This window comes from Tasmannia lanceolata, unplaced genomic scaffold (assembly GCF_043159265.1).
Source record: "Tasmannia lanceolata isolate RefF3 unplaced genomic scaffold, GAP_Taslan_0.1 ptg000006l, whole genome shotgun sequence".
Classification (NCBI taxonomy): Eukaryota; Viridiplantae; Streptophyta; class Magnoliopsida; order Canellales; family Winteraceae; genus Tasmannia; species Tasmannia lanceolata.
Window position 1 is genome coordinate 22,313,044 of NW_027518683.1, and position 24,373 is coordinate 22,337,416.

The 24,373-nt window shown below is 37.3% G+C and overlaps 1 protein-coding gene across 3 annotated transcripts; it reads left to right on the plus strand.

Annotated features, from left to right (window-relative positions):
- The first annotated feature begins 316 nt into the window (after nt 1-316).
- On the plus strand, nt 317-22,183 carry LOC143878504 (laccase-17-like). Of its 3 annotated transcripts, XM_077380779.1 has the most exons (7): nt 323-468; nt 1,289; nt 2,075-2,297; nt 9,684-9,812; nt 14,707-15,384; nt 15,650-15,934; nt 16,470-16,742. In XM_077380779.1, the coding sequence occupies exons 1-7, from the start codon at nt 323-325 to the stop codon at nt 16,598-16,600; spliced, it is 1,593 nt and encodes a 530-aa protein (XP_077236894.1). In that variant the 3' UTR covers nt 16,601-16,742. The 3 variants fall into 3 exon arrangements, with proteins under 3 accessions (XP_077236896.1, XP_077236894.1, XP_077236895.1); XM_077380781.1 differs by lacking the exon at nt 1,289 and having other exon boundaries at nt 317-468; nt 2,053-2,297; XM_077380780.1 differs by lacking the exons at nt 1,289; nt 16,470-16,742 and adding an exon at nt 22,183 and having other exon boundaries at nt 2,053-2,297; nt 15,650-15,938.
- Nucleotides 22,184-24,373: the final 2,190 nt, after the last annotated feature.

Below are 24,373 nucleotides of genomic sequence, written 5' to 3' on the forward strand. Positions count from 1 at the left end.
TACAAGCTTTCAAGACCTGAACAAAAGATCTAGAATACAAAAACACCCGCCTCTTCTTTCTATCTATCTTAACTAGAATAGAGAGAGAAAGAGAAGAAAAATGGGGGTTTCTCTTTTTCCTATGGGAACTTTGCTGCTTGCATTCAGTCTTGTTCTGTTTTTGTCTGGCCTCCCTCGTGTGAATAGCTCAGGCATAACCAGGCATTACAAGTTCAATGTACAACACTTAAAACTTTCCTCAAATTAAGAACCAATTTCCATAATGGAATAGGATTTTTCATTGATTTTAAGTCTGATATTTATTTTTATTTTTCAGATTCAGATGCAGAATGTGACACGACTGTGTCATACTAAGAGCATTTTGACGGTGAACGGGCAGTTTCCGGGGCCGAGGATTGTCACCAGGGAAGGTGATAGAGTTGTTGTGAGGGTGAATAACCATGTTGACAACAATGTGTCCCTGCATTGGTATGGAACAAACTCACTGCCTTATTAATCTTAGTACTAATGATACAAATTGGTGTTTTCACATTGCTCTATTGATCACATAGAGATAAATGGAAAAAAGATGGAACAATTTCTCAAAAATATACCTTAAAGTAGATGGTTACTTTACCAACAGAAGCATTGTACTTAAAATGGAAGAGAACCCACAACCAGAAAACTTAAAACCAAATATTCCACCACACAGCTAAGTGTTTCCATTGCATTTTATAATGAAAAACTATATATATGCATAAAAATATGTACTTTAATAGAGTGGCATGCACTTATTTTGTCGAGTCACCCGAGACTCAATCTAGATAGTCTGAGTTGAGTCGAGTTAATTTATGGATTTCTTAAACTTTAATTATTATGTGAGATTTGCTAGGTTATTTCGCAGAAAGTTGCTCCGCGGCTCACGTTTGCAGGAAACAACAGCCACATGGGCTCACTTTTAGCAGATTTTGTCGTATTCATTTAATTCAACTGAGGTGAGTGTCGTCGCCTGCAAAAGGGAGCTGTAGAATGGCTTTCCGCCAAATTGCATAGCAAATCCCATATTTCAAAGCAGTGGCGGAGCCAGGATTTATACATAAGGGGGGCAAAATAAGATAATATATTTAATCCAAAAAAAATTACATTGTTAATGAAAAACTCACTACAGTTGTCCTTGACTAGTTGATCATGTTCTGAAAGCAATGCATGATTGTTTCATTATCTATGCTACAAAATATATCATTTTCAATGTAAGTAATCAAACTATCAGTCATCCATTGATATGTCATCCGATTCCATAAATTTCTAGGGTTTTATCATAAATATCTCGGGCATATCTCATCAATCAAATGCTTTAGTCTTCAGAAATACAAAAAGTAAAAGAAAAAAGGAAAAAAATATGCCCTTACCTCCTCCTCCTCCTCCTCCTCCTCCTCCTTATTCTTCTTCTTATTCTTCTTCTTTACTTCTTAGATGAGAGTGGTAGTTAATCTTATTTGCAAGTTGGTCATTAATACCAACTTTGGAAGCCACATTTACTAAGATAGTTGTAAAATGATTGTGTGCTTGCGCATAAGATAATTTATATGCAAGATACTTTTAGTGCATTCACGGCAACCAGGAAAAAATATTCCATGGAATAGTGGTTGGCCCAATTGTGATACATGAGCAGAGAAGGCAGAAGGAGAGACATGAGAGGGCAGCTATGGAGACAGCAAGAAAAATGCTTGAAAAGGATAAAAACAAATACTCTACTTAAAAAATTGGGGTTTTTTTCCCTGTTTTCTTAGGGGCTATTCATGCTCCCGTCACACCCAGTCAACTTTGGAAGCCACATTTACTAAGATAGATGTAATAATACTTAAAATTGGGGTTTGTTTTCCTGTTTTCTTAGGGGCTATTCATGCTCCTCTCACACCCACTCTCTCAACTTCTCCTGCCCATCTCTCTCAAATGGCCGTACAAATATTCCATTGAATAGTTTTACATGGTTGCCAAACATGCCCTTAGGGGGTATTCAAAAAGGCCCAACTACTAAATGCATTTGTTTTGATGGTGAATATGTGAAAACAGGCATGGGGTTCGACAGCTTCAGAGTGGATGGGCAGATGGCCCTTCCTATGTGACTCAGTGCCCAATACAGAGAGGCCAAAGCTATGTCTACAACTTCACCATTGTTGGCCAAATAGGGACTCTCTGGTGGCACGCACACATCTCTTGGCTACGCGCAACCCTCCACGGGCCCATCCTTATCCTCCCTAAGCGCCATGTCCCCTACCCATTCCCCAAACCCTACAAGGATGTCCCCGTCATGTTCGGTAAGAAAATAATATGACATTAAAAGGCTACGGATGCACAGCCATATTTTGATAATTGCACGAAATCACCTTGTCTTTTACTATTTAACCAGCTGTCAAAGGTTATCAAATGAGCTCCAAGAAGCAAATTAAGAAATAAAAGACAAGTTGAATTAGTGCAATTATCAAAATATGGCCGTGCCAGTATCATTAGCCTATTAAAAATGACAAAAGATATGGGAACAGTGGTGCTCTAAGCCATTTTAGATAGTCTCATATTCTAATCTTGAAAGTGTGGATCATGCGTGCTTATAACTGCCTGGTTCCCGACAACCAAAGTGTGCCACAGTGTAGTCTTGGGGTTTATGTTAAACAATAGGAGAATTTATGTAGTGTACTGCCCAAAATTACAGCGGGGCCTACATTATTTGGGTGATCCAAACCATTCATTTGTTGGGCCAAGATGTAGATAGCGTGTGCCAAGAAAATCTTCTCCATATATGATCCTAACCCTCCGATCCATGGAGGTCGATTATGTTGGAAATTTTCAAAAATGTTTTGGGTCAAGTCTTTATCAAAATAAAAGTGAAAATTAAAACAGATTTTCAAACAGGGCCGGTCGACCGGGGGTTCCCGGGCGACCGTGGATTGGAATCTGGAAATATAAACGATTTCCAGAAAGATATGGCCGGTCCACCACGGCTGCGCGAAAATCTATCCGTTGGGAGAAAAATTGACACATCTTTTCACTTCCAAATTTGAATCTATTCGTGTCCTTTTGCTTCCCAACAGTCATGGATTGTTTCAAACTCAAGGGACACTTTATGGATGATCTAAATTAGTTATATCGAGAAGATGTACGATCTAACGGTCATTGTACAAACCAATCTAAAGGGTACTTTGAATGGATATTTTTAACATTTTAAAGAGTACATTGAATGAATGCTTTTCACATTGAAAAGACATCTATGGCTCTATAAAAAGAGTAAAAAATCTGTCTTTTGATAATTACTTATTGATGGATCTTTTCTCTCGTGAAATCCCCTACTCTCTTGTGTACTTTCTTATTTTTAAAGGTTGAGTTTTATACAAAACACACTAAATACTGTTTTTCTACCGAAACAGTTTTAGTGAATTTCTCTAGGGCTTGTAATTCTTCAAGGGCGTTTTGGGTTTGATTCCGCTTGTACAAAGCGTCGTCAAACATTTGTAGGATATTCCTACAAGGGTTTCATTGTATCTTGGAGGTAATTCGCGGATCCCCTTTGCATACTACTGGTGGGGCCGAAATTTGTCTTAAGGAAAGCGATTACGCACCCTTGAAGCTTCAGTTCTTATTGATCTTAAATCTCCATCAACCACAGATGCCACCAACAATCTTAAGACAAATTTTCTTCCTGGAGATCTTTAAGACATGCTTTCAAGAAGACAAATTGGATACAATGGTATGAATCAATTTCTTTGGACTTGATTACATAAGGAACGCTTTTCGTATTATAAATCATGTTTGATTTGATCAAGTTAAGCATAAGGAATTATGTTTAATCTATATGCTTTGTGATATCTTCATATTTTCCTTAAAAGAATGAAAGCTACCATATTGGAATGACTATCACAATAGTCTGTGTTTCAAGGAGGTTTAATTCTCTTAAAAAATTGACTTTATGTCAATATTTAGAGAAAAGTAGAGTTTAATACTCTTACCTCTAAGATGGTTGAATTTGACTTGAAAGTCAATAATTAGAGAAAGTAGAGTATAAACTCTTACCATCTTATACACGGTCAATTGGTGAAAAAAATAAGAAAGGCCATAAATAACACTTTCTTGTTTAAGATTTAGTTCTTGTAAAAGGAAAATTTATGTGAAGATATTTTTATGGCACATGAGAATATTCACTTTCAATTTAAAATGTCATTTAGGACATTATAATTGATAAAAGTGAATGCTATCCATGTATGATATAGTTAATTTTATAACATTTTATTCCTTGGTTAGAAATCGGAAAAGAAATAAACATGAAAATGTTCTTAATAAGAACATGTATGGTTCGATTTTCCTTGTGGCTAAAGTCGATGCCCCTCTTTGGCAGAGCGTGCTTGTCACACGAATTCTAAAGCTAAACAGACAACCCATTTTGGCCGACCCGAAAATGAAACAAATCAAATTTTGATTTTCGATTTTAAAAACGATGGTAAAATAGCCTCTCTCCGACTCTTAACTTGGCAAGCTTGGCGAGATAGCCTCTTCCCAACTCTAATCTAGCAATCACGACATATGGATGAGATGGCCTCTCTTGCAAAATATTAAAGGATGGATTTGGCTGTGAATGGTCTTGGCATTTGAAGAGAAATGAGCTATGATGCCGTGTGGAAACGGACTTGAATGCCGTGTGAAAATGGACTTAGATGCCGTGTGGAAACGGACTTAGATGCCATGTGGAAACAGACTTATATGCTGTGTGGAAACGGACTTAGATGCCGTGTGAAAACAGACTTAGATGCCGTGTGGAAACGGACTTAGATGCCGTGTGAAAACGGACTTAAATACCGTGTGGAAACGGACTTAGATACTGTGTGGAAACAGACTTAAATACTGTTTGAAAACGGACTTAGATGCCGTGTAGAAACGGACTTAGATGCCGTGTAGAAACGGACTTAAATGGCGTGTGAAAACGGACTTAGTTGCCGTGTGGAAACGGACTTAGATACCATGTGGAAACGGACTTGAATGCAGTATGAAAACGGACTTAGATGTGTGGAGATTCCTTTGTGAGGCCGTTATGCAGCCGAATTTTTACCGAAAATATTTTGAGCGTGGCCTCTATCTTTCAAAGTCAGTGATGAACCATGAGTTCACCTTACCATGATTCTTTTGTTTGTTTCTATCTATCCATTCTATGGATTATCATTAGATTATTGGTTCTTTATCCATAATCTATCCCTTGATTTGTTGTACATTGAATTGATCCGTATTTGGCCTAGTTGGTGCATACTTCTTGGAAGAAGTTAATTACAACAATATGATGAAGAAATTTTGAAGCCATGATATCTGAGGATATATCCTCGAAGATGAAAATGTTTGATATTTGACTTGGGTGTGACAAGTAACGTCTATATAAGACAATGGTTTATTTTAACTTAATGGCCAAACTGAAAATGTAAGCATTCTTTTCATGAGCAGTCGTCACTAGTAAAGTCAAAGGATAAGAAATAATTGAATAGATTTATTCTAAGAAAATTCCTTGATTTTCTGATATAAGTTGTTTGTTTGAAACTAAAGATATTGTAGTCTTTAGTAACATTGTTGATAAAGTGGAATAAACATGTTTTAAATAAAACAAGTGATATCTTTAAAGGATAGTTTGAGAATAATAGGTTGTATAATGTTGATGTCATACAAGTAATTATATCACTTATATACTTGTTAGTATGAAAATGTTAATTTCATGATTAAGAATGATATGTTACATGTTTAATCTTGATATCATTTGAAAACTTCAAGTATGATATCACATAATGAAACATGGTTATCATTAGAAAATGCATGTTGTTATACTTTCTAAAGTATAAATTATTTTCTAAATGAATATTTACATCTGGATATGATCGTCTTTAATAGAGTATGTGAAAAATCATGATAAGTTACTTAAATTTTGGTGTGTGCATCTTTTCTATGTTATAAAGATTGATTTTGAGAAAGTTAAAACTTTTAGAAAATTAAAATGAAACTAAGATCAAGTATCTTAGGTATAATATTAGGGAAATTACCTTTTTCTTGATTTTATGAAAATACCAAAGGAAAGATGTTAAATAAGTTTTGACTTGTATATACTTAGATGAAGTAATGAAGCAAAACTAATGAATAGGATATTAACAGAAATCCTAGTTAGCGGGTAAATTTTACTAACCACTAAACTCATCTTGTACACCCTTATAAAATCTGGAAGAAAGTAAAAACTATTTTAGGTGATCTCAAAAGAAGATGTATAAGAAGATTAATTAGAAAGGAAGGGAATTGAGTGCATATTCCTAGATATGCAAGTTTAAATACTTAAGAAGTAGAACTTGATGTTCTATGTGAGGTCACAAAGTTATTGACCATTGGGTTGTAATCTTTTGAGATTAAATTCTCCTCCATCCAAAAGTTGTAAGATTTTAATTCATTCTAGAATCATTACAACAATATAAAGAAGAAATACCCAATGAATAAGAATAAGGAATGAGAAATAAAAGAAAATGTAAACCTATTTTCATAATTTATTTAGGAGAGACTAAATAATCTCTTAAAACTTCCATCATGATAAATCTAAGAGTAGAGTCTGATCCTCAAGGTTATAAAGAGGAATTAATGTATCTAGATTCTATTGTAGAATGGAGATGGTTATGAAGTAGACTCTGTTGTTGAAGTTCTTTTGCTATAAGTGGATCTTTAAAAATGATCAAGACCAAGATCAAGAGATATAGATCAATAAAATATTCTGAAGCAAGATGGTAGTAAGACTTTGAATACTAAGATTGAAAACTATGTTCTTAATCTCTAAGATCCATAGTTATGAAATTGATGATTGAGATGGAGTAACTCGAATGGTAATCTTGATGGCAAAGTATATATAAATATATATTGAATAACTTCAAGTTTTCAATTATTTCTTGTCTAGAAATAAGATATACAGGTCATTGTATAATTTGCTCAATGTATTATTTGCTCAAGTATCCAAGTAGAATAAGAAATATTTGATAAGATTATAATATCAAATGGTTTGAGGATACATAATGCAATAAGTATGTTTATAGCAAATCTAAAATTCTAAAGTTGTTATCGGTTTTGGATAACATGTGATTTTGATGTTGACATTGGTATTATAGATGTCATAAAGTAATTTGTGATAAAATTTGACATAAACTTAGGTATTCAAATGCCAATGAGTTTTGTCATTTATAAAATATTGGTGTTATAAGTGATTTGTTAGGTATTGAAAATGTGAGAAAGAGTAACCGTCGTGTTACGTCTCAATATAGAAAATACCCAAAAGTTCAATCATTTGAATGCACACCAAGGTATATAATTTTGGTTCAAACCAAAAATTGGAAAGTAGAATAATTATTTTTCAGTCTAAGTAAAACTATGTTATTGATAGTTTTTGTATGATTTGATAGCTGTTAGACCTGGTAAAACAAAAGTAGTATGTAAACTTGTATGTTTACTAGAAGTTCAGATCAAGTACATTAACATGTATGGATTTTCAAATGACTGAATAGAACTTTGAACTATAGAAATATATATAGTTGGTATCCTATAATGTTAAGAAGGATATGGAAATGCTAGTTAGATAACTGAGCACACATGAATGAGTGAATGATATGCATTCATGGTGGGGGTATATCTCTCGAGCCTCTAAAAGCAAGGATGCATAATTGATTCTATGGCGCCAGAATTCATTGCATTGGGCTTTTAGGATAAAAAGGCAAATTAGCTTAGGAATTCATTATTGGAAGTTCCAGTTTGAAATAAGCCAATGATGTTTAAATTTCAGCACTGGATTCTTGCACTATTGTGGTCCTATAACCAAGTGGTAAGTCAGGATATATGACTTAGGGTGGTTATGTAAGGCAGTTACTCATAGGAGGTGTGGTAACAATTGATTATATAAGTCTAAACCAAAATTTGGTTGAAAGATCTCGCGAGATGGATGGTGGTTAAATGCCATAAGGGGATGTGTTAAATCCATTAACCAATGATCATCAATGATGGAAACTTGACTCAACGCTTGAAGAGACATCAGGTATTGAGTTCAATGAGCCCAAGTACATCATTCGGAGTGATTGCAAGCACTATAATATTATCTAAATGCCTTCACAATGGAAAGTGCTTGGTACCTGTAATGTGTAACGGAGGAGGATGAGCAATTGGCTCTTAATAGGCTTGCAACAGGATGTTAGGGTGCTATAGTTACAGAGGCACTCTTAAGCCTACCTATGTGAGTGTGAAGGTGGTGCCGCCTTCTATGAGTCTTGGCTAGTCTTTAGAGCACTACATGAAACCGAGATATAGACACAAGACCAATACATGTGTCGGCTCTTAGGAACTGCCTAATGAGATGAAAACTTATGTGTAAGATATGTCCGGTTAGCCGAATAGAATCGCTAGTTCAAAGATACGTCTACTATGCAATCCTGGCTAACTTTGATGTGTTTTCACTAAGTTAAGGTTCAAATTGTAAGATACCTTCATTTATGAGTAAGGTTTCCAAGCCTGATAAGAAAACTTTCTTTGATTTTGAAAATGGTGGGGGATTGTTGGAAATTTTCAAAAAAAATTTTGGTTTAGTCAAAATACTTGAAAGTGTTTTATCAAAATAAAAGAGAAAATTAAAACAGATTTTCAAACAGGGCGGGTCGACCGGGGGTTCCTGGACGACCGCGGATTGGAATCTGAAAATATAAACGATTTCCAGAAAGGTATGGCCGGTCGATCGCGGTTTTTTTTATCGTAAAAAATAAAAAGTCCAGAAGCCTATCGGCGGGCGACCGCGGATAGCTCGGTCGACCGCAGCTGCGCTAAATCTATCCGTTGGGAGAAAAATGGACACATCTTTTCACTTCCAAATTTGAATCTATTCGTGTCATTTTGCTTCCCAACAGTCATGGATGGTTTCAAACTCACGGGACACTTTGTGAATGATCCAAATTAGTTATATCACGAAGAGGTGCGATCCAATGGTCACTGTACAAACCAATCTAAAGGGTACTTTGAAGGGATGTTTTTAACATTCTAAAGGGTACATTAAATGGATGCTTTTCACATTGAAAAGGCATTTATGGCTCTATAAAAAGAGTAGAAAATCTGTCTTGATAATTACTTATTGATGGATCTTTCTCTCGTGAAATCCCTTACTCTCTTGTTTACTCTCTTGTTTTTAAAGGTTGAGTTTTATACAAAACACACTAAACACTATTTTTTTGCAGAAACAGTTTTAGTGAATTTCTCTAAGGCTTGTAATTCTTAAAGGGCATTTTGGGTTTGATTCCGCTTGTGCAAAGCGTCGTCAAACATTTGTAGGATATTCCTACAAGGCTTCATTGTATCTTGGAGGCAATTCGAGGATCCCTTTGCACACTACTGGTGGGGGCGAAATTTGTCTTAAGGAAAGCGATTACGCGCCTTGAAGCTTCACTTCTTATTGATTTTAAATCTCCATTAACCACAGATACCACCAATAGATTATCCCTCTCATGATGCCATGGCAATAACTGACTTGTTCGGTTTCCTGTCAGAGTCATACAACAAATTTCCCTATAATTACTCTTTTAGATTATATGGCTTAATCATTTGATCAACTATGCATAACTTTTCCATCATATGTGACTAAAATAAAAAATTAATATGAAGTTGGATTCGAATTTCAGGAGAGTGGTTTAATGCAAACACAGAGGCTATCATCAAACAAGCCCTGCAGACGGGAGCGGCCCCAAATGTCTCAGATGCCTACACGATCAACGGGTTGCCGGGACCCTTGTACAACTGCTCAGCAAAAGGTACAAAGTACTAAATATATAGGGCAATGATAAATTGGCACCCCTTGTAGGATAATTCGCACCCTCTATAAATCTTATCCTAACTTACTGATAATATTCAATGAGATAAGGAATGGCTGATTTATTTTTATCCTAGGTACGTAACAGTTTGTGACAGACTTTTATGCGAATTATCCAGTAGGGGGGCAATTTATCATTGCCCAATATATATAACATATAACATGAGGGGATTTTAGTCATGCTTATAAAGTGGGGATGTAACTTAATTACAATAAAATGAAGCACGCCCGATGTTGCATATTCGGTCCACATTTGACTTATCCGCACCGTTCACTTCATAGAGCTTGCTTTGGACTAGTGCAAAAAATGAGGCAAATCATCCAATCCTAGCATCTAATAATGTGTATTCTTTTTCGTTAAATATAAACTAAAAAGTAATTAATGGGAGTTTTTACATGATGTCCGCCCATATATGAGCGTATTTTGTAAAAAAATATAGTGGGGACCCTATTATTTGATGATCTAAATCATTCATTTATTTGACTTTAACGTAAATAAGTCATGCCCCAAAAATCATGCCCATAGGATGATCATATGGAGATGATCTTTAGGACATAGATAATGCAGTCCACACCCATGTGGCTGACAAATTTGAAGCCCACATGAACCACCCTAAGCAAGTGAGAAGATCAACCCCCATTCAAGCCAAACACAAGGCCCAAGCCCAACTTGAATCCACCAAGAATAAAGGCTTGCTCCAGTCCAAGATCATGGACAAGCCAATTCAGGCCTGATCCAGTTGCAATTCCCTTCATAATGATTCTGATCATTTTTAAAGCATGTTTTTGGACCATTAGATTGACGAATCAGGGAAAATTGTTAACTAAGAAGTTGTAGGTATTTGAATTATCTTTCCAACTGAGATTTATGATCTTCATTTGGCCAAGTGGTTGAAAAGTTATGACCATTTTGGTAGACTATGTTTGTAGGACTTTCACTAGTTAATGTGTTTTGAGTTCCTATGCTATTAATGATGTATGTAAGTCCCTAACATAGTTAGTGGGCTAGCTTGAACGTTTTTCTACTGTATTTTCTCTATAAAAGTCCAGCAAACATCTGTAATGAGATTTTTAGTTGATTATTGAATGAAAAATTGCTTAGAGCATTCCCTTTGAACCTTGAAGAGTTCATCATTGAAACCTAGAAGAGTTTCACTCCTTCCTTGAAGAGTAGGAGTTTTCCTTGTCATTTGCATCCTTGAAGAGTTGCAGCCATCAATCTAGAAGAATTGATGTTACCCACCTTCCTTGGCAACCTTGAAGAGTAGCCATTGAAGTTGTTTTCTTTCCCTATCATATCCCACTTTGTTTCCAGAATTCTGTCCATTCGCATTCGTCCTTCAAGTAATTTTCCAGCACCCTATGATTATAATCTGAGAAAACTTCATCAAAGTTTTAGATCTTCGAGTCCTTGAAATTTAAGCTTTTGAATCAAGTTATTCCGACCTATATCAAGGGAGATACGCTCATTTTACTAAGCTTGCGTATATCTGTTTTTCTTTTATCCGAGTTGTTAAACATTTGAGTGTGTGTCTGTCACTCTCCCGATCCTTAGTCCAAGAAGCCTAGGAGAGGCTTGCATCATTTTGGTATCATAGCTTTGGAGGAGAAAACAATGCCTCCAAGACAAGCTAGACATCGAGGTGGTAGAACTATTCACTTGAATGAAGTACACACACTTGCTAAAAATTTGCAATAACAAATCAACGATTTGACTCGAGAAGTTGAACGACTCCATGCTGAAGCAAACAACTCTCAACCCAATTCCAGATCCGGAGGAACCAATGGTGATTCTTCTTCTTCAAAAAGTGTTCAATCTTTTCGACAAAGAAGGCACCCTTGACTTCACACACAAGGTGTTCGAGAACCGGATTGGGAAAAGGAAATCAGGAGAGACATTCCAGAATTTCTAGGAACTGATTCCCCTGATGAAATCATGGATTGGTTAACCCTTGTGAGTGAAGTTTTTGAGCATAGGAATGTCTCGAAAGAGCATCATGTTGGCATCATTGCCATACGATTCCAAGACAAGGCCATAGCTTGGTGGAGACGTGAGAAGCAAACCCGTCACTCCGCCGGCAAAGATCCTATCACTCAATGGAGAAAGATGGAGGACAAGATCCGTAAGTACTTCCTTCCCAAAGGTTATAAGAGGGATCTATACCAACAGTACCAAAATTTGAGGTTAGGTACGCGAACGGTGGACCAATACACCAATGAATTCAATGAGTTGGTAATTCGCAATAATATTCAAGACCCGGATGAGATGCTCGTGACCAAGTATTTTGGAGGCCTTCAACTTCATATCCAAGACATTCTTGATGTTCTTGACATCTGGGATTTGGGAGATGCACATCAAAGAGCTCTCAAGGTGGAGGGTTCGCGCTCTCGGAAGCAACAATCCACATCTTTCACAAATCGAACAGTTCATGGCTCAGTTGGCACCACCAAAGATGGCAACACAAGTGCACACCCCACTAGCATCAAGAAAGCCCCTGCCCAGCCCAAGGTTTCTAATCAGCCCCCTCCTACTGGTCAAAGCTCTACAAACAGTATGCGTTGCTATTCATGTGGTGAGATAGGACATCATGATAGCAATTGTCGGAAGCGACAAGCGGGTAAAGCATTACTTGTGGAAAGTGAATCTGATGATCCGGGTGAGGAAGACGTCAATATTGACCCAAAGTATGATGAAAGTAACTCAGAGGATGAGCAAGTGCTTATGCCAATACCGGTGAGTTCCTTATGATGCGGAAAAATTTTCTTACTACAACACAAGAAGCTGGAAAAAATTCCACCAATCTATGATGAATATTCAGAAGATGGATATCTAATCTTTCCTAAAATTTACAATGGTGAGTCATTGACTTTTGATGGTGGCAAAATGATCAACGATTCACTTAAAGAAATGTTTGAGGTGCCGTATGGAATATTGAACGAAGAACTCAAAGAAATTGCATTGGACAACACATCGGTTGAACTGGTGGAGATTGAAGAGTTAGGTGGGTGGAAACATACTTCATCTATTTTTTCATCCATTTACATTGATATTTTTTTATTCGATCTGACATTGAAGCCTATAACGTATATTAAAAAATTCAAGCATGTTCAAGAAGGAGAAGATTATATTTTTGTCTTTGGAATAATGCAATAAGATTTGATCCTCAAGAGTTTAAGATGATAAATATTCTTGGACACTCCAAAACTCGAGGACGAATCTTCTTGAACAAGGGAAGTTTAGCAAACTTCAAGATCGTGCGGATGGTCCGTCACTTGAAACCTTATGTCGGAAATTCAACCGATGATGAAGACTCGAATTCATAGACGAATTCTTTCAAACAAGGGGGGAATGATGCATCCCACACCCATGTCGCTGACAAATTTGAAGTCCACATGAACCACCATAAGCAAGTGAGAAGATCAACCCTCATTCAAGCCCAACACAAGGCCCAAGCCCAACTTGAATCCACCAAGAATAAAGGCCTGCTCCAGCTCAAGATCATGGACATGCCAATTCAGGCCTGATCCAGTTGCAATTCCCGTCATAATGATTCTAGTCATTTTTGAAGCACGTTTTTGGACCATTAGACGGACGAATCAGGGAAATGGTTAACTAAGAAGTTGTAGGTATTTGAATTATCTTACCAACTGAGATTTATGGTCTTCATTTGGCCAAGTGGTTGAAAAGTTATGACTATTTTGGTAGACTATATTTATAGGACTTTCACTAGTTAATGTGTTTTGAGTTCCTAAGCTATTAATTATGTATGTAAGTCCCTAAAATAGTTAGAGAGCTAGCTTGAACGTTTTTCTACTATATTTTCTCTGTAAAAGTCTAGCACACAACTGTAATGAGGTTTTTAGTTGATTATTGAATGAAAAACTACCTAGAGCATTCCTTTTGAACCTTGAAGAGTTCATCATTGAAACCTAGAAGAGTTTCACTTCTTCCTTGAAGAGTATGAGTTTTCCCTATCATTTGCATCCTTGAAGAGTTGCAGCCATCAATCTAGAAGAATTGATGTTACCCACCTTCCTTGGCAACCTTGAAGAGTAGACATTGAAATTGTTATCTTTCCCTATCATATCCCACACTGTTTCCAGAATTTTGTCCATTCGCATTCGTCCATTTCAAGTAATTTTTCAAGCACCCTATGATGATAATCTGAGAAAACTTTTGTCATTAAAGTTTTTGATCTTTGAGTCCTTGAAATTTTGGATTTTGAATCAAGTCATTCCGACCTATATCGAGGGATATACGCTCATTTTACTAAGCTTGCGTATATCTGTTTTTCTTATATCCGAGTTGTTGAGCATTTGAGTGTGTGTTTGTCACTCTCCCGATCCTTAGTCAAAGAAGCCTAGGAGAGGCTTGCATATGCAAAAAGGGCGTAAATATCGCTCCCCTAATTTTCCCTAGGATGTTTTCTGCTTTCACAATTTAGAGGGAAATGAAAATTTTAGGGATATCATTTCAAATTAAAGGAACTGCGGTGTGACCTTTTTGGGCCTTTGTATTGTTTTTCGATCTTATCGATCGTTGGGGTTCTCCCTTGTTTCGCTTTTTGATTAATGAATTATTTACCATTCAAAAAAAGGAACTGCAGCAACTTACATTTTTTTCATGTGTAATCAAACAATGGAAAAGCATGAAATTTTGGAAAAGCTTTCAAATTTTTCTTTTTAAAACTCAAGAAATTCCTGCTATCCAAACGGGGTCTAAGGGGTAACAAAACAAGCAATATACCAAACCATATGGGCAGATTCATTTGGAACAAATGAGTAATGTGATATTGACCTGTCTTGTTTCTTTTGTTTTGGATGGTTGGGGGCAGATACATTCAAGCTCAGTGTGAAGCCTGGAAAGACATACCTCCTCCGCCTAATCAACGCCGCACTGAACGACGAACTTTTCTTTACTATACCAGACCACACCCTCACTGTCGTCGATGTTGATGCCGTCTATGTGAAGCCATTTGATACCGACACCCTTCTCATAACTCCAGGCCAAACATACAATGTCCTCCTTAAGACCAAACCCAATTACCCAAATGCTACATTTCTCATGGCTGCTAGACCATATGTGACCGGAGTCGCCACCTTTGACAATTCGACAACCACCGGAATCCTCGAATACCAACGACCCAATTCCTCGAAAGTTCATATAAAAGATCTCCCCCTCTTCAAACCAACCCTTCCTCCGCTCAATGACACTTCCTTCGCAATTAATTTCACCACAAAATTGCGTAGCTTAGCCAATGCTCAATTCCCCGCAAATGTCCCCCAAACTATCGATAAGAGGTTCTTCTTCACCGTCGGTATTGGTACATTACCATGTCCAAAGAACCAGACCTGCCAAGGGCCCAATGGTACTAAATTCGCAGGCTCCATCAATAATGTCTCCTTCATCCTCCCATCCACTGCACTCCTCCAAGCCCACTACTTTGGGCAGTCGAATGGCGTCTACACCACTGACTTCCCCAGCAACCCTCCCATTCCCTTCAATTATACAGGTACTGTTGGGATTTTATGGCTTTTCAAGACCATTTCATTCCCAATAATCTCATTACCTCTATTTGTACTCTAATACATCATGTAATTGATGGAATAATGGAAAATCCCCCTACCCGATTTGGACCTATATTTTCATGGCAAGTGGGGTGTCAAGAATGTGAACTGACCTAGTTTTTGACGGGATGAGACCACGGAACACATCTCAGTGGTGTTATGTATATATTGCCTGAACTTGTCTAAGGCTCCCTCTTCGGAATCTTACAGGTGCCCCTCCTAACAATACCTTGGTGATCAGTGGTACTAAGGTGGTGGTGCTTCCTTTCAACACAAACGTTGAGCTGGTGATGCAAGGCACTAGCATTTTCGGAGGGGAGAGCCACCCTTTGCATCTCCATGGCCACAACTTCTATTTAGTAGGCCAAGGCATTGGAAACTTCGACCCATATAAGGACCCTTCCAACTTCAATCTTGTTGATCCTATTGAGAGAAACACAGCAGGAGTTCCATCCGGCGGTTGGGTCGCCATTCGCTTTCAAGCAAACAATCCAGGTTGGTAGAGATCAACTTAGGCGGATTTTTAATTTCTATATTAGAAGCAGCATAATAAACATTATTTTTTCATTAATTTGACTTTGATTTTTTGTTTAATTTTGAAACTCTTTTAGATTAGTCTTGAGTCCCGACTTAATGGGTTTCTCAAGACCAGAGTATCAATCTTTTATGTATTACTAAAATTTTTGGGTCCACCCCGGGCCTTAGTGCACAATTCTAGGTTTAATTTATTTTTTTTTTAATAGAGTATTAGTAACTCATAATCTCAAGAGGAATGAGATTTATATAAAAAGAATCCTAATTATGGATGTACATATATACTTCCTGTTTGGTGTGACAATGCACCTCTACTTGGTGGTACAACACTTCATTTGGCAATCGTCTTATCATTGATCTATATATCAATGATCATTCGTGTGTACACCAATGATCCAGTGTATATACCATCATTCCATGCATGGTTAATAGTGCTTCTTATTAAGAAAATACTTGAACTTGTGCTGACTTGGCTTGGATGATGACATGGAAACAGGTGTATGGTTCATGCACTGCCACTTGGAAATCCACACAAGCTGGGGTTTGAAGATGGCATGGATAGTCTTGGACGGTAAACTTCCCAATCAGAAGCTGCCACCTCCACCATCCGATCTTCCCAAGTGTTGAATCCGAATTTTTTTTGGATTTTGACTTTTGTCTGCTGTTCTTTACACTGTAACTTATTATTATTATAAACCTTAATGAGGTTAGAGAAATCTGTAATGTGTATAAGCAAAGTAACATGAAGAGCATCACACAAACACCTAAGGCTCAGTTTCTTTGATGTAAAATGGCTGTGCATAAAATTTGTTTTACGACCATTTTACATCGAAAGACATGGAGCAATTGTAGCTCCATTTTTTCTGTATTCTGATAATAAAACTTTATTTGCTCAATTGTTCTTTCTTTTTTCCTCTCCTTTTCTTTCTTGTATGCTTTGGTTGGAGACCCAAAGCTTACGCGCATTGCCAGCTTAGGCTTCCTTCAGTCCAAGTAATAGAGAGATGCTTGCTGATTGATACCATCATCAGTGAGGCCCGAAAGACATCCTAATGTCATCACTAACTGATAGTCCATTTGTGCCAAGCATAAAGATAACAACACTTTAACGGTCGGAAACTTCGAAGAGAGGTAGAGAACCTCCACTACACCTATATTTTATCTTCTTTTATATGAACCTAAAGTAAAAATTGTGGATCAAGCCTTGAGTAGGCTAGCCTCCAAGAGGAGTAACAACTCCTTTAGAAAAGGTTGGATCAATTTAGGGCTTAAAATGAGTGGTTTGTGAGGAGTTGTTTACAATTGAATCCTGATAAATGCAGCAAAAAGGTGATCAAACTCTTAAGCATTCTTTAGAGTAGTAAAGTCTACTGAAGGGGGCAGGATTTTGGATGTCATGTAAACCTTTGGAAAACCATGAGCCTTATTATGTTTGGATGCAAGTTAACGAGGAGAGGGAGAGATAGAGAATAAGTTAGAGAAAGAGAGGGGAGAGGAGGATTACCTATGAAATTTTGTCTTTTTTGTGGTATTTGTTAGTGTAATTTTCAAAACAAAGTTGTTTTTCAAGTATTTTATGAACAAAATGCTTTTATTTGGTAAAAATGGGTTGCTTTTTGAGAAGTTGCTTTTGAAAGATAGTTCCACGTTGGATTGGAGAAAAGTTGGAGAAGAGCTTAAATAGCTTTTCCCTCTTCTCTTTATTGTTTTAAATAAACAATGGGCTTTAGCCATTGGGTGGACCCGCGGGACGGTGCAACGCACCGTTCGCACACGCGCGCGCGCGGCGTGGGCAATGGGCTTTATTGGCGCTTTTTTAGGCGCACTTTGCACTTCACACGCCGCATCGTAGCGAGGAGCGATTGGAGCCTTTCATTTTTCCAGATTTAATCTGGGCCATTGGATCCAGATCATGTTGGATCGGTCAAGTCAATGGACCTAATGGTTCGTTGGGTTGGGCTTTCAGTTCGGATCCAACGGTTGGCCCAGCGGGCCTAGAGTGCTCCAACGGCTAGTGTAGAAGCGGGTGCAATCTGGTTTGTCGGATTGTGATAACGGCTAGTGATGATCGGGTGCGATGATGACCGTTAGATCATGTCTCATTGTCCCAACGGTCATGACATCTAGGGGTGCGATCTGCACCGTGGATGGTTGATCTAGTGGTTACGGGGTTGAAAGGGTTTTTACACAACCCAATGGTCAATCCAGGATTGATCTAGACCGCAGAGTCGCGGATGGGCGCGATCTAACGGCCAGAATCAAGCCCGCTCTAAAGAGGTGCCCTGTAGGGGTGTGTTTTCAACAGAAAAGACACCAGTAGCTTTATAAAAAGAGCAGAATCTCACCATTGAAAAGAGAATTCGGAATCCACTTTGTGTGACTTGATTTTTACAAATTCAAGAGCCTTAAACTCTCATCAAAAAGCCTTTACAATTACTGTTTACAATTTTATTCCAGAAACAATTCTAGTGTACTGTTTTCTGCAGAAACAGTAACTAGGGGTCTCAAATACTTGTTCCATTCTAAAGGTGAATTTTGGGTCTGTTTCCATTTGGTGCAAAACGTCAACAGATATCTTGGTGGTGATAACACCTGGCTTCATTGTATCTTGGAGGCATATTCGTGGTACCCCTTGCACACTAACTGGTGGGGGTGAATAAAGCGACATCGCGCCTTGAAGCATCTCCTCTCTACTCTATTTCTCCCATCTCCAAAACAGATTTTACAACAGTATTTCATATGGAAAAAGAAGTGACTCCACGGCACTAGACATGCAATTATTACACCTTTTTGTTGTCTGGTAATCTCCAAGGATTTGAGTGTTACTTTGGCAAACAAGCACACCAAGTAATCAAAAAAGTGCATTTTTTTTTTGCCTGGGGATTGCGTGAGGATCCTTTGCAATTGGCATCCCAACAGAGCCTGTGACGCACTCCTCTAGATGACCCTACAGTAAGACTTGTCTAGACTGCCCCTAAAAGTATACGTCGGATATTTCAGATGGTTCTCTTCTCTCGATCCTATACTGGAAGTTTACTGAAGACCGCTGGTGTTACTATACCTACAGAGATAGTTTTCTGGACCGCATGTACATGTACGCCTCTGAAAATCATGTTTCTTGTAGTGTCTTTCACGGGGGTGATATGTGTCACACGTTAGAATGTTTCCATTCTTGTAGCTTGGACATAAGCCATTCTTAATATAATAACATTCTTGGCATGAAAAATGATGGAAGGCAATGTGCCTTCAACAGTTTTGTTAGCTTGGCCATTGCGAAGCTTAGAGGCTAATTTTGCAAAGCAATAACTTGATAGTAGCTTTTGCATAATTGGGTGTTTATATAGCCCAAGGTTCCCACTACAAGAAATTGGTTTTACCGATGGTCATGACCACCGGTAAAGGACAAAATCCACCGATATAACCTATACCGGGTGGTCATGGATCTGTTGGTAATTGCACCGTCCCTGAAGCATTCGAAAAAACTTATATCAATCAACTAAAATCTCCTTATCATAAAATTATATCGAAGAATTAATACTTGAAATACAGTCTAATTACGTAAAATACTTAAAAAAGTAATGTTTGAAGAAAAAGTATGTATAGTGAGAATGTGAGATTATATTATTTTTTTTTTGGTGGATTACAAGGATTTTGGTCATTATGGAGAAGATATGATAATTTATTTGAGAAACTATGACAAAATATTATCTTTTAAGATCAAATTTTAGCGAATTATTTACAAGGTGTCAAAGAAGATAGAGGATATCTGCTATCACATTTGAAATAACACCTTTCTGTTCTTATGACACATTAATTATTTAAGAATATAAAATTGTCATAACGAGATTCTAACCTAATTAAACTTGTAGAAAAGTTTAATCACAGTTTGTAGTAAGATAATAAGAATTAAATTTCAATGGATGTTGGGGATTGCACTTTCCTATTATACATGACATGCAATCCATACAAAACTAGGAGGGGCTATGTTGATGGTCCATATAGAGCTAGGGACTATTTTTCCTTTTCCCTTGAAGCTGGATATATATATATATATATATATATATATATATATATATATATATATATATATATATATATATATGATTTTTATTAGGAAAATCAATAGCCATTTCTGATCTATCGAATGCAACCAGACATGATTACGAAGACACTGAAGAACGGGTAACTTCTTCATATTAAGAACCTACCCATCATAATATACCTAATTCAACTCACCTCTCATCCTGTCTTTCACGAACGCGATAGCATATTGAGGTTGACTTCCACTCTAAATTTCATGAGAAGTGTTGAGATTCTTCAGCTTCCATGTGTGGCAGACTTTGGTGTTGTGAATTTTGATATAAATACACAGTGATAAGGCAAATTCATTATTATAAATGACCAAGTATCTTGAAGATTGAATAAAAGAATAACAAGACTCTGGGTAAATTTTGAGGATTTGAGAGACCATATGCAACTGTTAGAGTATATGCCCTGAAAAGCCAGTAGAATGACATTTAGTAATCAATAAAGATTTATTTCATGACATAAATGGGTAATTATACTTATGAATGTGTCTCATGTGCTTATTTTATGATACATATTCATCCTTAGGTAGCATAGTAGAAATGCCAATGCTCAAAGGATTCACAAATCCAAGGGAGCAAAGAGATATGACATCTCAGTTCTATGCAAGCCTTAATAGTTCCTAGCTTGGAAAGAGACTGGACATCTCTTTCTGTATATAACTAGCATTAGTCTTGCCTTCATGCACGTGTCGTGAGGTGACTTGTCTCGGTCATCTGGGTTGTGGACCCTACGCAAGAAGAGTAGGTGCGATGATTGGACCGTGCAACCGAACCGGATCAAACAAAGAACAACTTGTGGATAAGAGAAAGTGTAAAGTTGTTCTTCCAGACAAGACCCTTCACATGTCCTTAGACCTGAGGGATCTTATTGGTCTGTCGGCTCATTCCAGGATCTTAGTTTATTTCATAGTGATTTTAGTTTAGAGTCACATTCGGATAGAGCTATATCCTAGAACAAACCATCGAGACCAATAGTGATACTCAACATGGGATTCTTCACTCTAAATTTTAGGGATTGACATCTGCAATTTTGTTAGAAGGTAGGCCTATTAAATAGCCTGGCCAGGCGGACTTGACAAAATGTTTATCGAAATATTTTATGAAACATTGAAATAGTTTTCAAAGGATTTTACAAATGCATTTTGAGGCCGAATACCGCTTAACCAAAATGATATACCAAGAATGGGCCAAGGGGGTAAGAGATGTCCACCCCCCGTATCACTTAACTCAATAGATGTATTCAAGAAGAAAGGACTTGCACATACAAGATGTGATTAGGGGTAAGGTGATCCGACGGTCATCTTCAGGGTTACGTCTCGATAAAGGCCACTGACCTAATGCGAGTGTAGTTTAACTACAGAGCGAGATCACAGTGGGGCCCATCATAGGGTTCTCCAAGATCGACCGTCGGATCCTTGCAAAGATCCCGCTCATAACTCGAATGACCTAGTAACATCCAAAATGATCAGGGTTCTACATTTTATGTAATTGCACGGACTGATACGTTCTGTTAGATTAATGTGGATATTAATTAAAGTAACAAGAGACATTAAGAGAATTTTTCGAAGACAAGTTGGAGCCCAAATAACTCCCATTGGATGCGAGTTAGTAATTAATTAAATGGATAATTAATTATTCATTTATTATACATTATTAAATATTATTAATGTTATTAATAATAAGTATAATAATTTGAAATCCAAATGAGGATAGTTATTCCCAAACCGGTTTTGCAAAAGTTGCAGAATTGGAACGGAATTGGGAATTAGGATAGTACTACACTTTTGGATAAGATTGATGGGGCCCACCACATGCCCAAAACAGTTGGAGAGCTGGGGAAAACGTTTTCCAATTGCTCAAGGACTTTGAGCTGCACTCAAACTCCTCTTTGGATAAGAATTGTTAAAATGTAGGATCTATAAAAGCAAGCAATTTATTTCCAACACCAACTCTTATGAGATAAGGTCACAAGGGCTGCAGAGAGACTTCAAAAACGCCCCCCCCCCCCCCCCCCATCAGTGTTGGGCGTCTCCACAAACCCTTGGACATTTGGGAGAGTCCCAATTGTTCGAGAAGTTTCAATGTAACTAGTCTTCGTATTGGATATAAATTGGGAGAGAGAAAGAAGGACACAAACCAAACAAAAATTCTTTTTGATTAAATAGGGGAAAGGCAGAACGAATTTTAGTGCTTGGGAAGCTCCAAAATTCGTCATCCCCTTCTCCCCCCTTGGAAAATTCATTTTCACATCTTCTCTCTCTCTCTCTCTCTCTCTCTCTCTCTCTTTATATATATATATATATATATATATATATATATATATATATATATATATATATATATATATGAGGAAAAGGAGTGTGCGGTCGACTGCATATAAGGTCATATGCGGTCGAGGGCCCAAACACATGGGTCCCACATTTTTGTGGTGATCAAAACCATTCATTTGCAAGGCCCCATCATAGATAGGGTGTGTACAAAAAATCAGCTCCATTGGATCATCCTAAGCCCTCCAAAAGTGGAGGGCAAAAATGGGCAGATTTGTGGCAAACGGTGTCTGTTCATTTTGCCCTCCACTTTTGGATGGGTTAGGATGATCCTATGGAACTGATTTTTTGTGCACGCCCTATCTATGTAAGGGCCTTGCAAATAAATGCTTTGGATCATCCTAACAATGTGGGCCCACATGAGTTTTGGGCCCTCGACTGCACCTAAGCTTGGTGCGGTCGAGTACACAATCTTATTCCTCTCTCTCTCTCTCTCTCTCTCTATATATATATATATATATATATATATATATATATATATATATATAATTCTTCAAAGTGAAACCATAGTTTCAAAGAGAAAGGCTTCCAATTCAATTCTCTGATCTCTTCAACAAAGGTACTGATTAGATCAGACCTTGTTGAAGTGAATAAGTGTTATTCACATCCACAATCAAGGTGCAAAGAAAAGAATCCATCGAATCAACTTGCGCGGTTCACGGCGTTCAGAACGATTGCAACCGTTCGAGGAGTAGATCAAGCAGTGTGGTTCCTTGATTTCTTCTTCAAAGAGGTATTTCCTTATGTTTAATTAACATAGTTAACTAATCTAGACTCTAGGATCTTGGGCAAAAGCAAGATCAAAAAGAAAAATTTAAAGTTCTATGCGATTTTTGTTCCGTTGCGCATAGCGATCTTGCTGGAAGGGGATAACCTTCCTTCAGCAACTAGCTGATAGAAAGGATAACCATTCTAAACTCATAAGTAGGATGTTGTTTGACTTGTGGGTACGATTTAAAAATAGGGTTCCTGATGTGGACATTGGCACCTATTTGGTCATCTTTTGGTTTGAAGTTTGGTAGCCACCTACCACAACAATTTCATGAGATTGATTTCATTATAAAACTGCTTGTTGCCGAGTTTCTGTAAGAACTTCACTTGAGCCACGAATCTCTGAAGAACTTATGTCCTCAAGTTTATAAAAAGTTTGGAATTATTGGCTTGCAAGTGCTTGTGGAAATGCATGTTACCAATTGAGTCAGTGTTGTGGCACTTTCTCTTGCTTTGGAATGAGATAAAACTCATCTTCATTAGAAGATTTCTAGTACAAGCAGATATGCTTCTCTTGGAGATAATACATTATTCATAGGTGGTGTTAATGGCCTGTGCATGTGGAACTTGGGAATTGATTTGAGTTTTCAAGCATATCTATGGCTTTTTTACAGCACCAGTTTGATTTTTTGGATTTGCTGAAATTTATACAAGTATTATATACAATTTCACTGTTTACAAAGGTGGACATTTATAAGTCATTTATAAGCAATTTGTAAGCCATAAGAAGTGTTGAGTGCTTATGTTTGCATATCATTCTTATCATTGGGTATAAACATGCTGAGAACTTTAATATCTTGACTAATTCTTGTTGGAAAATGAAGCTGTTGCACTCAGTGAAGAATTTCTTTGGGTTTGAAAGTTTTATGGTTGCGCTAGCTATGATACTGTAACAAAGCAATTCACCCATTATTCCTGTACTCTTGCTGGCCTAATGGGTATATGTAATTCAGTGATCTTAACATATGAGAAGCTTGAAGGATAACATAATCAAATCTTTAAGCACTTCAACTAATTCAGGAACATGCATTGAAGTCTCTTTGTAGCATATTGTAGTTCAGATATTAGATGCACAATTCCTTTCAAGGAGGCTGCAGTTAAATGCCATAATTAACGAATTTCTCAGGTACCAAAGAATGAAGATCCCATTTTGTAGAAGTTATTCTTGAACTTTAAGGATTATTTTGACAAAAGAAATGAAGTGAGAAATTTGT